The sequence below is a fragment of the Spodoptera frugiperda genome, chromosome 21, assembly GCF_023101765.2.
Source record: "Spodoptera frugiperda isolate SF20-4 chromosome 21, AGI-APGP_CSIRO_Sfru_2.0, whole genome shotgun sequence".
NCBI classification, from domain to species: domain Eukaryota; kingdom Metazoa; phylum Arthropoda; class Insecta; order Lepidoptera; family Noctuidae; genus Spodoptera; species Spodoptera frugiperda.
Genome location: NC_064232.1, coordinates 130,758 through 143,639, shown reverse-complemented (window position 1 = coordinate 143,639; position 12,882 = coordinate 130,758). Strand labels below are relative to the sequence as shown.

The following is a 12,882-nucleotide window of genomic DNA, read 5'->3' as shown; positions in this document are numbered from 1 at the left end:
TATTCCAGCCGGAGACTATCAATCGGCATCGACCAATCCATTCCACCATCGACAGATAGTATCTATCGGCTATCGATCGATTGGTGTAGTAGAAACTGTCGATCGACGTCAACTAATCCATTCTACTATCGATCGACGACCGCTCGATTGGTGTGGTAACACCCTAAAGAATTTACAAGATACTAAAAAGATATTAAAATGTAATTTACTTTTGCAGTTGGGATGAACATTACTGCAACTTCGTAAAAGGAGCAAGAAAATATTTATTACAAGAGAAAGACCAAGACATCGATGAGGCGAAGAAACATTTGCGCAGGTAAGTTGTGTTATACAGTCTATTATGTTATACAGACTTACCTCTGTTATCGAGTCGAGTTATGACTGTTTCTGTTATAAATAATGATAAATGTTTAGTCCCATATTACGACATACTCAGGAAGACCTTAGTAGTTTAATACTTATGCATTAACAATCTTGACGCGAAATTAAATAAAGTCGAGTCAATTTACTACCATACTTGAAAAAAATTTCTTCTTTACATGATGTCTTGCCATGATTTTGATAGTGCAGACGCGATCAATGTGTAAATATATTAAACATTGATGTAAATATTCCAGGATGTACTACTTACACCAAGGCGTCCTGTTCTTCGTGGTGACGCTGCTGTGCCGCCTGGCGCTGCAGAACCAGTACCTGCGCGCCTTCATCTACCGCACCTTCAGGATGCTGCTCACTGTCGCCGGCTCAGCTTACATGCGTATACGGCAGAGCTGAGGATTGACTATACTATATATTATTTAGAAACTCGTATCTACACATATGTATGTATAGTAAAATAAGTACAGTTTGAACATTTTGTTGTAATAGATGAAATTCATACATGTTAGAATTAGAAGAAAAAGATCTTGTAATGTTTTTATAATACTTACCGCCATACTCAGAGTCATTTAATGGTTATTTAACCCAGTCCTTAGCAATTGTTTTCGGAACAAAATCGTTAGTAAGGAATAGTTTAAGTAATCATTAAATGTCTCTGAGTGCGACAGTTGGTAACATTGTAATACAACAGCAATAGTAATGTTGCAATGAAAATTGAATGCTAAGTCTGTAATAATAAGGTTAAGATTTTGATACTAGTGAATTATAAATGTGATGAAATCGTAAATATAAGAGAGACAATGTTTAAGTAGTAGTAATATTAATATTGGTTGCTCATTTAATAAGAATTTGCTCAATCGATGATATTAATATTTAGGATTGTGTTGTGATTGTAGTACTTAATAGTTAGTAAGTATTATGTTTTGTAATGTAAATTTTATTAAAGTGTACCGTAAGAACGGGTTTTTTGACCCTATGGGGTAACTTTGACCCAAACTTTTAGACCAATGAAAAACTAATATACGCTTTGTTCTGGATTCCTATTGGTTATGGAATTATAGTATCCCGATTCCGGATTATAGATGAACTTACCGATATACATTTATGGGCTTATTTTGTTCCCAGGACTCTTGGATATATAAATCACTAAAAATAATAGGTACAACAATGGTGCTATCTTATTTTAGTTTTTATTTCGATATGAATAATTGATTGTAAATTATGATAATATTTTAGTACATATTTTCGAATTTTTGAGTACTTAGGTTACATATTTACGGGTAACGGTGTCATAACGAAGTCAAATAATGTATTTTTTAATAATAAATCTTAAGTTTTAGCCAAATAATTGTATTTTACCTACAATAAAGTATTGTATTTTTGTACGATGTTGTTATTATTTATCTTCCTCTATTTACTCTTACTCTGAATAGTTATGACCTTAACCAGACTAGTGATGAGTGAACAAGTAAATAGTGAGTCTGATTTTTAAAATGAATAAATATAAGATATACAATGTAATAAATAAATAGAAGTCTACATCTATTCTATATGAATGTATGGAACAACATAGTACTTCATAGTTAATAAGACGTAATGATTTTGGTAAACGTCAGTATTTTCTCCAGTCAGTCATCACACAAAGATCTATGCTGGAAACAAAACTGCTGATACGATGCGTAATTTATGCATAATTGTACATATGATACCCGGTTAACCTAATGCATTGTGGTTACTTCATAGAGTTGGCTGGAAAGGGGAGCTGCTGACGACAAGTCTAAAGATTTCGTTAAGAGACTATTATTAGAACTTATTACGGGATATTTACCATGTTTATTTAATTTGGCGAGTTTATAGAGTAAATATCCCGTAATAAGTTCTAATAATAGTGTTAGTGACCATGTCAGTTTAAAAACTTATATTTGTTAAAAGAGTATAATTTTGGTAGCTTTATTTTTTATAAAATAGCAACACAGTCACGCCATTGTCAATAAAATGTCAAAAAAGTTGCTGTCAATGTCAAAGTCATTCATAATCTTATCAATCGTAAAAGTTATGTGATTTCGTTTCGTGACGATGGAATGCCGACGTGAATAACAATAAAAATGTTCAATAAAGTGTTACAACGCGCTCTCAAGTTCCGGCTGAAGAAGACTTATCCCACGAATATTTATGATTTATCTCGTGGATCGGCGATAGCGGTGCGGAGACCGTACAGCGACGAAGTGCGTCGTGCGCAGGCCCAGAGCGTCGCTGCGCCGGGGCCGACAATCTTCGACAAGATTATATCGAAGGAGATTAAAGCGGACATTATTTACGAAGATGACTTGTGTTTGGCGTTCAACGATATATCTCCGCAAGCTCCCGTGCACTTCCTCGTGATACCGAAGCGTCGGATCCCGCGGCTGCAGGATGCTGAGCCGAATGATATGGAAGTGAGTATAACCTCTGGCTGTATGGGGTGATTCCTTTGCCTGCAAACATGGCTCGAGTTATGATGTAGGTAAATGGCGGTCACCTCATCCTATGTGTTTATTTATTTTAATTTTGAATGGTGTTAAATTACTTTTCTATTCTCTAAAATATTAAATCGTTGGTTCATTGTAATCAAGCCTCTATTGCTATCAAATAAACATCACTAACATAAAAAAAATCCTCTGAAATAGTCTTAGCAGTAGTCTTTGCTTCTCGTAAAATCTGATTCTTGACTTATCTGCTCAACAAATATTAGTTGTCATACATTTTAAAATAGTTTCAAGTACTACAATTAATTCATGCTTTTCAGAACATCTAATGTACATTAGCTAGCGAGATTGTAGAATGCTAAAATGATCAACATTTTAATTTTGGACAAGACTTGATGAGTAGGTACTCGAGCAATGTCAATAAAATTTATATTCAAGGTTGCTCCTAAGTAGTGTAAGATTAGAAAAAACACAATAATATCTCAGGAGGAATGAATTTATGAAGTTTTAATATACTGTAAAAACAAAGTCTTGCTTGAATTCAAGTAAAATTAAGTAGTTAGTTCATCATTATAAACAGCCTGTGCAGTCCACTGCTGGACTACAGGCCATATTGACATAACTGGGGTTTGCCATAATCTCCACACTTGTCAAGCAGGATAGAGATCACAATTCATTAGGATCAAGTTTGGAGAGCTACTTCTAGGTTATTGTTATTCAATATTTATGTAGGTCCTATTTTTGAGTGGAGAAAAAATCATCCAATGACTTCTCCCCTGTGTGCGACAAGAGGGAGTGTCAGACTCTTAGTGACTAAACATCACCCCATTACTACTCCTGCTCTTCGTGCTGAGGCCCCAGCAAGCAGTCAGGTCTTCCACAGTTCTGTATAGGGCATCAGCTCTACTGAGTCCCATCTGTGGTGGTCTAATGGGGGGGAAGAGCAGGGTGGTGCTAGCTACTGTGATAAAACTATACCTATTTACAATAACAAAGTATTTAATCAGTCAAAAGATAATATGTTTATTAAAAATATTGTTTTTATAAAATTCTTTCAGATCCTAGATAAACATTTAAAAACAATTGTTTTGGTGAAACTTTTGTCAGAAATCATAGGGTATTGACTCCAATGACATCACTGCTTTTATTAACAATACTTTTTTAAGGATATTAGTTATAAATACCTGCAGGTAAATATTTGTGTAATGATGTCATACATTAGGTAAGAAATTTAAAATATGTCCTCATCAATGAGGAAAATATTTAAGCTACATATCTATTGAATGAGTAATACGAGATTACTGGCTACTTCATCGGTTTCCCCCGCCGCTCCTATCGATCGTAGCGTGATGTTTTATAAAGCCTATATCCTTCCTCCATAAATGGACTATCCAACATAAAAAGAGTTATTTAATCCCATCCAGCAGTTTCGGAGATTGGCGCATTCAAACTCTTCAGCTTTATAATATTAAAAAAGTATAGACAATGTATAGGAAACTAGCATATGCCAGCGGTCTCGTAGGATAAAAGGTATGTGTCTAGATCGTAATCTATCCCTGTTCCAAATTTCATCCAGATTCCTTCAGACGTTTTGAAGCTATTGAGTAACAAACTCATAAACTTTCGCATTTATATTCTTAGTAAGATTCGTCAGTATTTCCGCAAGTATACGTCGTGTAGTGTATCGTCGGCTGTGAGTTTGTCACGTCGTGCGGAATTCCTCAGTTATCAGCGCTAGGTACCTACGTCGCGGGTAGTGCCGCGTTATCAGCGCGCGCCACTCGCGTTACTCACGCTCTCACTCTACTACTGCGGAATATTTGACACGCCACCGAAACATACACGTACATACTTCAATGGTACATATCCGAAACCGGGGCTTCAGGGAACCGCAAGGGTTGCGGTGGGGCTCTGATTCGAAGTAGTTAGGGGTAGGAATGGGCAGGTTTCACAATCCCTCGCGCCTCACTTAGGGAATAATTTGATGACTTTATTCCTCAAAAAAAGTATGACTATGTAGTTATAGGTATAAGTCAGAATTCGCACATAGACTATCGATGAGCAAATCACAGGATGACGTCATAAAATCCTGCATCGCATATATGAAGTTTACATGCGAATAAACATGGATAGACAATCCCAACGAACTACATTTGTTGTATTTTTAGCAGTTTTCAGATTTTTCGGTATAACTATGTGACAATACCCTCTCTTTCTCTTACATGGGACTTATAGCATAAACATGGGGAAGTGTTGTTACATTGTATACTGAACACTCTTTCAAGCATTAAAGTAATGACATTACATTATGTAGTAGTAATTACATTTCCACCAAACTCCCGCTAGCACATACATACATACACACGCTATCACTATCAGTTATCAACAAATTCCAGCGCTGTGTACACACTGATAGCGCGCCGGTTGCTGTACGACTGTGGCTCAATAACATCGCCTGTTCGACTCATTGTTTGGCAATAAAGTAGTACTGCACAAGTAGATTACATGGTTTTTTATATAACTGTCGTGAGACTTACTAAATTAACTATAAGACACGGTTTACTCACGTAGATTTATGGAGCTCTATTAGTTTCGATAAAAGAACCATTTAAACTGTGATGTCCATCGCGGTTTTTTTATGCGATAGGCCAACAAACGAGAACCTGATGGTAAGCAATCGGTACCGTCAATACTAGAGGAGTTACAAGTGCGTTTTCAGTCTTTTGGGAAATGAGGTCTGGCCGTCTGGGCCTCCAGTAACCTCACTCACAAGGCAAGCGTTGTTTCACGTTGTTATTTTGAGAGGCTGTGGTATCTATCACGTACGTCAAGCCGTCCCATTCGTACTGAACACTTAAAAGATCTTGGCCCTTGCCATACCAACCGATACGACCTTTAAATCATTCAAGAAAAGTAGCGTATTCCTTTTTAAAAAAAGCCGGCAACGCACCTGTTGACTCCTCTGGTGTACATGGGCAGCGCTGATCGCTTACCATTAGGTGACTCGTCTGCTCGATTGCCCCTATTGCCCCTATTCCATAAGAAAAACCGGTGAAATGTGAGGATTAAAAGTCCTTGGGGCCTACTCCGGTTTTCGAATCCGAAGTTTCATTTAATCTTTTCAGAATTACTTGAAATAACGTTTTATTTTTAATATCATTTAATTCGTTCATTTTTGTTCACGAAAGTTCACAATGAATAGAATTGTAGTATGCAATCTGCGAAGTTTCAGACGAAACTTCGTTTTTCGTTGAATTAGAGTAGGCATGAGATTGAAGTAGTTTATTGTTCCTAATACCACCCCCCCTGTGTTCCAGCTCCTGGGCCACCTGATGCTGGTGGCTCGTTCCCTGGGGTCTGCGCGGGCGCCGTCGGGGTGGCGGCTTGTCGTCAACAACGGGCGCGACGGCGCGCAGTCCGTCTACCATCTGCACCTGCACGTGCTGGGGGGGCGCCAGATGGGCTGGCCGCCGGGGTAAGGGGTGAGGGGTGGACAGGAAAGAGGGGAAGGGGGATTGGTTGGTAATGTAATGCTGTTTTTAGTATGTGTAGTGTTAAGAAGGATGTTAGATATTAATTGCGATGCGATGATGCGCTTTTTGGTTTTAAAATCTGACAAAATATGAGTAATCAGATGATGAAAGAATTTAAGGAAACATCCTTTTAAATTAGTTTTTTTGATATATCTTTGCAATATAAGAGGTCTCTTCGTCTCGCCATTCAAATTGTTTTTCTAATGGAATACTAAAAATAATGTTGTATTTAGTTAATATATAATATACCTTAACATCTTTGAATTAGTATTGAAATTCCAATGTCACTATCTGTCTCAAGGCTCGATACAATTACTCTGTAGTTGCATCTATTGTCATTACAATTTGAACTTTATCGTCACTGGTTTAAGGTATATTATTTGTTGCAATAATTATAAAAATCGCATTCGCAAATGAAATGTAACCTTATATATAAGTTTATAAGGTTCCTTTTCAAATATATTAGACTAATACTAGTAATTTCTCTTTGTTTGTAAGCAAAAAGATTATTTACTATTTATTTTCAAAAGAGGGTTTTGTTTCTGCGCTCACTAGTTGGCGCTAGTATCGAATTAGAGGCACTATTGTCTATTGAAACCCTCTGCTGTGATTGGTGGGCTTGTCAGCCAATCACAGTTGTTATATTAAGGTAGTACCTATCTAGACTAAGGCTTATTTAGTCTAGTACTAGGTAGTGTTGTGCCTGCCTTATTTCAGATATTTATAAATGTCTTGAAGATATTATTTCAGTGCCTTATTTATCCAGACTGCAGGTATGTATAATGGTCGTGGGTTCGATTCCCAAGTCGGTACCTGAAAGTTCGCAGTCTGGCGTTGTTCCCATAATAAAGCGAAATGTATACATTTCTGCTTAACCCCAATAGGGAATAAAAAGCGTTATATTAATGCCTTACACAGGCATTTTCTATGTCCAAAAACGTAAATATAACATAATTATAAGTTACGATTACTGCCACCCATCCTTTTCCAATCCTCGTGGTGTGTTGCTTAACCTAAGATTGCTAAATCGTGTCATAATGAAGCCATTGTTATCGTTATATGTTATGTTAGTGCAATATACACTTGCCAAATTAGTTTGTAAGTATTATTGCGTGCGCACACGACGCTAGATGGCGCGAGTGTAGATTTTGGTCTATTTTAAATTAATAGTTATTGTATAATGCGTCCCAATGAATATAATTATAATTTGTATAAAATTAAATGGTTCCTTTAAACCAATCAATATTTGAGTACTAACATCAAGTCACCCGTCTTTGTTTAACACATTTTCAACTTTAACGTTTTGTAAATAAAGTCGAAAATGAATTAAAGAAGAGTGTATCTTGATCTGCTGCCATCGGGTCGTGTGTCGCAGCGCTCAGTCTCAAAGTAGCGACGCCACAGTTTGATACCTTCTGCCTGAGCCGACAGGGGGCGGTACTGGGCTCGATTAAAACAAACGCGATACCAAAAATAGTCATTTTTCTTGTTAACTCGGCCCAAAGTTAGAATATCAAGTAGTTTTACTAATGATGACTGATATACTTAGCTCTATAAGTAGTATTTTCCAATTCCGTCTATTCAATAACTTGTAGTTTTAGGTTTAAATTATTATTTTCACTAAATTAGAGCAGCTTTCCTTTAAAAAACGGAGCCAATATCGCGCCCCTGTCAGTTGGAAATTACGCTCAGATCAGTATTCGTTTAAAAAATATAAAAATAATTATACATACAATACTTTCTTCTCTATAAAACAGATCCTTATTTCTTCCTTTAGTCACATTGTCACACGTGACAGCTGTCAAATCTGACGTCTGTCATTCCTGACAGCTGTCACTAGTGTCAATGTAGTGTGTAGTTTAATTGAATTTGTTGAATTACCGCCGTACTCAGAGTCATTCAATGGTTACTTAACCCAGTCCTTAGTAATTGTTTGAGGAATTTAATCGTTACTAAGGAATAGTTTAAGTCAAAGTCAAAATCATTTATTTCAAATAGACCAGGAAGGCACCTTTGAACATCAAAACAAATATAATAATATTAATAACGTCTGTCTGTCGGTCAGTCCTCTAGTTGCTCTATTTGCTCGTTCCAAAGTGTAGATTCCTATGGAGAAGAACGAGCAAGAAACTCCATAGGTTACTCTTTTTCAATCAGATTCACAATACGACTTTAACTATTCCTTAGCAAGGATTTTACTTAAACTTTAAGTAGTCATTAAATGTCTGTGAGTGCGGTAGTTAGTGAATGTTGTTTATTAAATAAATACCTCAATAATGTAATGATCTGAGTAATTCGCGAATCTCGTTGTATTTGTGTTGCAAAACATTTGGTATGTTTCTAGTCAGAACGGTGGCCCGCGGCCGCCGCGCGTCTCAAACTGTGGTAGTACGGGCGGGGACTATGCTATACTAGCCATTTTAGCTATATTTTTGCAGGGATACTATTCTACTAGTATTAAGTATTTGACTACCAATAGAAAACTCTTGAAGACTAATCCTCCGCTAACGTCGGTCACCGGTGACCCCTCAAGTGGCGTTTAAAGTGTTAACTATGCAGTTTGAATTAAATGCTGTCACTCTTCGTAGGTAGCGCCACTGTCGAATAAAGTCTTGTCAGTGTAATTACTGTCAAAAGTAAACTAAAATGATGACTTCAAACTAGTTAGTCTAGTCTGGCGTTAGTACAAGCAATTATAGACAGTATTCCTGCACTTTTAAGAGCTAGAATGGCGTGTGGTGTCCTCGCCAGTCGACGTAGTCAGTCGCTCGGTACATATCTTAGATTTAGTTGTTTTATTTTTGTTTCATTTTTATTTTTATTGATTAATGACTCCCCCGACTTGTATGCTTTGTCTCTGTCGCACTTGTATGTGTCCTGCGTGTGTGAGACAGAGACGGCGATATACTGTGACGTCACTCTCTAGTTGAGTTTGAGTACAAATGTAGTAAGTAGTCGGCTGTAAGGCCCGTGTCATAGACAACACCAAATATTGTCATGTAAGCGTGACGTCACGGTCTATTGCCTAGGAACTTGGTATGATGAACAGGGTATGGAAGGTAATGGTCTATTGAGGGAGTCAGCCAAGGGGGGGATTATAGAGATCCCCTCTATTTGTCCAGCAGTTCATGATGATGTTGACGTTAAATTAGAAAAATAGTCAACTTGTACTTTTCTTTTATTCTGTTCAATGGATTAAAAAGTGTTTAATTTCCATACCCTGTCATCATTCCTACTAATACAAAATCTTTATTGTACCTACTATATTTTATATACACACGGGTATACATAGAGCTATATAGCACCAGTATAAACTGACCGTCGAATGTGTGGAAAGGTTATACAACGCGAGACCATTTTCTTGACGCGGTGGCCAAAATCATTTAAGTCAATTTTGCTCAAAATATTAAAATTTCACAGTATCTACGGTTTTGTGTTATCGGTTGACTGGAATAAGCACTTAAGTCACCGTCACTCCATTCAGTCGCAATAGTCGACTGTACCATAAAACCAAGGAGGCTCAATTCTCCCTTCCCAGTCTTCCCAATCCCCGATTCCCCAACAACCTTTAAATTCCTAACCTCCAAAAGACCGGCAACGCACTTGTAACGCCTCTGGTGTTTCTGGGCGGTGATTGCTTACCATCAGGTGCTACCGGCTTGTACCATAACCAATACTTAAGTCTTAAAATCTTCTGTATAATGTTTGCGTGCAAAGAATTGACTTAAATGCTTTTGGCTTCAGAATCTAGCATTGTAAACTGGTTTTGTATAGCTCCATGTGCAGCCCAGTGTGTACAGTCGGGGGTACATATTATATTATTAAGTATTTTTCTTTATTAATTCGTTGTATGTCGGTTGTGGGTGCGCGCGGCGTCCGTTCCGCCATTTTGTTTGGCAAAAAGCGCGCGAACGCTCGTCGTGTGTCTCAGTGCTGTTTGGAATTTAACTTGATGTTTAAATTCTTTAACCAAAGTTTATTAAATGATTTTTTTTAATGATTATGTTGTGTTTTACTTCGTTACTGCTGTAATAATGTTGTTATGAAATGTTTCGTGTTATCATACATAATGAAACTTGGTTTGATTACAATGTTCTTGTGTCATCGGGGCGCACACAATCACTTTTTAATGGTTACTTAACCCAGTCCTTAGCAATTGTTTTCGGAACAAAATCGTTACTAAGGAATAGTCAAACTTCCTGGTCACAAATATAGGCAATAGAAACACAATCGATTAATGAAAATTCAATTTATTGAAACTTTGAAACAATTTACAAAATGTTTAGTAGCACATGCAAGGGGCGGGGGCCGCGTACATGGGGGGTGGGGGTGGGAGGGCGGCGTACGTCACCGCGGGGGCAGCGCACGGCGCGGGGGCGGGGAGAGCGTACGCCAGGGGCGCAGGGGCAGGGAGAGCTAGAGGAGCTGGGGCGTAACCACAGCCTGGGGGTAGGGCAGCCTCCAGTAGAGGACCAGCGGCGGACAGCACGGAGGTCAGCACCGTGGGCAGAGCAGCGTCCAGCAGGGGGGGGAGGGACGCGGCGATTGAGGCGGAGATAGTGTTGGCGAGGGCCGGCGCCAGGGTGGGCAGTGCGGGCGCCAGCGCGGCGAGTATGGGGGGCACGGCGCACGGGTTGGCGGGGGCTAGCGCGGGGGCGGGGAGGACCAGGGGCGCCGGGGCGGGGGCTGCGGCACACGGGTAGGCGTACTGCGAGTACGCGACCTGCAATGTAAATGTTAATGTTTAGTAATGAACACTTATTTGTACTTGTTCTGGCTTTATAGATCCTTTAGCATAAGCTCCAGATTCAGGATTATCAGAGATCGCTGGTCTACCCTGACAATCTCTGTAATCCTTTAGTCGGGTATATGACACCCGTGGGAAGAGTAGCGGTGGTGACACATGTATTCTACCTTGCCATCATCATATGACAAAGTTTTGATGTATAAAGCAAGTCAATAAAAATTTAAGAATGTTGGAAAAGAATAACATGATTATTGAAAAACAAAAAAAAAGGATTAAAAAGTAAATATAAAACATATTTGTATGTAACTCACCTGCGCCAGAGCAGCGAAGCAGAACAAAGCGACGAAGGAGTTCATTGTAGTATGTTGTATGTCGTGCAAGCAACTTGTTCTGTCGCTGTGTCGCCCGCGCCTATATACGCGCCGCTATCGCGGTGTCGCCACCGCTGTGTTACTGTGGCGACACTCGGTGGCGCTATCTGGCATGTACTTTGTGAAACTTTGTGTGTGCACAGTGTATGGATAGAGGGTAGGCACGTGGTAGAGACATGCTTCAGCTCGACCAGTGTGACGCTACGGTCTCGTAGGAAGCTGGTCTGAACCAACGAGAGCGCTCTGCAGCCGCAAGAGTCAGTATTTTTTATGGTATAAACTGGTAAAGGAGCAGACGGATCACCTGATGGAAAGCAATCGTCGCCGCCCATGGACACTTGAAACACCAGAGGTGTTACAAGTGCGTTGCCGGCCTTTTGGGGGTCAGGAATTTAAGGGTTGTTGGGAAATTTGGGATTAGGAAGGGGGATGTTGCCTTCGGTAACCTCACATTGTTTCACGTTTTTTTTATTCTGTAAGGCCGTGGTATCACTCCGGTCGATCCCAGCCCATTCGTGCCAAAACATGGCTCTCCCACACTTAAAACTTAGTACTCGTATACCACGACCCAACCCTCAGCGCCTCCCGTCCCCTATCTCTGATCCCAAAAAGACCCGCATCGCACTCCTCGAGTGCAATGGTGCAGTTACGGCACGTCTCTAAGCAATTAGCCACTTATATTGTAACTCCTCTAGTGGTGGTGTCAGAAGAAACAGGTATTTAAAAAAAAATATACTTCTGGCGCGGACCAACACACACGACTTTGTCGAGACCATTGCTAAGCCTCCACGTTGGCCATCTGCAGTCTCCACCATTGACGCCACTCGAAGCCACGCGACTTTTTTTTCATAAAATAAAATCATCCAATGACTTCTCTCGCCAGGGCAAAGCGAGAGGGAGTGTCAGACTCTTACTGACTAAAAACCACCCCGTTCCTACTCCTGCTTGTCGAGCCGGAGCCCCGGTAAACCCGCTAGGTAGTCCGCAGCTCCGGATTAAGCATCAGCCCTACTGGGCCCCATCTGTGGTGGTCTGATGGCTCTTTGAGGCGCGCGCGGAACGCAACGCGCCGCACGCACGGGTCTGGTTCTGGTCGGGCGGCGAGCTACCCTTGCTCGCCGTCCGCAGACCCGCACTTACGGTGGCCGGAGATCGTCACGCGATCCCCGACGCCCGGAGTGTCTTTCGCGTCGACTGGGGCGTGAGGAAGTTCGTTCCCTCACGCGTCCCGCCTCCTCCTTAGCTAGCATGACTGCTTCGCAGAAGGAGGAGACGGCATCCCAGTCCCCCTCGCTCCGCACCATGGTCTGAACCAAAGCCGGACGCGAGAGGTCGCCGTCGCCGATCACTTCCCTGAGGGCACGGCGGTGCTCAGCCCACGCAGGGCA

At 40.3% G+C, this 12,882-nt stretch overlaps 3 protein-coding genes across 6 annotated transcripts in view; 2 read left to right on the top strand and 1 right to left on the bottom strand.

Annotated features, from left to right (window-relative positions):
- Positions 1 to 1,763, top strand: part of LOC118280434 (putative fatty acyl-CoA reductase CG5065) — a 33,793-nt gene extending 32,030 nt beyond the window's left edge. For all 4 annotated transcript variants that reach the window (XM_035600465.2, XM_050702248.1, XM_050702250.1 and 1 more), the window contains 2 exons: positions 218 to 316; positions 618 to 1,763. In XM_035600465.2, the coding sequence (XP_035456358.2) occupies positions 218 to 316; positions 618 to 774 (256 nt within the window). In that variant the 3' untranslated portion in view covers positions 775 to 1,763. The remainder of the gene's footprint in view (positions 1 to 217; positions 317 to 617) is intronic.
- A 636-nt stretch (positions 1,764 to 2,399) lies between these two features.
- LOC118280435 (adenosine 5'-monophosphoramidase HINT1-like) lies at positions 2,400 to 10,377 on the top strand. Its single transcript, XM_035600467.2, has 2 exons — positions 2,400 to 2,813; positions 6,161 to 10,377. The coding sequence occupies exons 1-2, from the start codon at positions 2,484 to 2,486 to the stop codon at positions 6,320 to 6,322; spliced, it is 492 nt and encodes a 163-aa protein (XP_035456360.2). The 5' UTR covers positions 2,400 to 2,483; the 3' UTR covers positions 6,323 to 10,377.
- Positions 10,378 to 10,641: 264 nt separating this feature from the next.
- LOC118280436 (nematocyst expressed protein 3-like) lies at positions 10,642 to 11,616 on the bottom strand. The gene is made up of 2 exons (XM_035600468.2): positions 11,435 to 11,616; positions 10,642 to 11,099 (listed from the first exon to the last, which is right to left on the bottom strand). The coding sequence occupies exons 1-2, from the start codon at positions 11,477 to 11,479 to the stop codon at positions 10,659 to 10,661; spliced, it is 486 nt and encodes a 161-aa protein (XP_035456361.2). The 5' UTR covers positions 11,480 to 11,616; the 3' UTR covers positions 10,642 to 10,658.
- Positions 11,617 to 12,882: the final 1,266 nt, after the last annotated feature.

Excerpts from the sequence above, each read along its gene's own strand:
- LOC118280436 (XM_035600468.2), bottom strand. The coding sequence starts at position 11,479 with ATGAACTCCTTCGTCGCTTTGTTCTGCTTCGCTGCTCTGGCGCAG. Across the intron at positions 11,100-11,434 it reads GCTTCGCTGCTCTGGCGCAG|GTCGCGTACTCGCAGTACGC; the intron begins GTGAGTTACATA and ends TTTACATTGCAG.
- LOC118280435 (XM_035600467.2), top strand. The coding sequence starts at position 2,484 with ATGTTCAATAAAGTGTTACAACGCGCTCTCAAGTTCCGGCTGAAGAAG. Across the intron at positions 2,814-6,160 it reads CTGAGCCGAATGATATGGAA|CTCCTGGGCCACCTGATGCT; the intron begins GTGAGTATAACC and ends CCTGTGTTCCAG.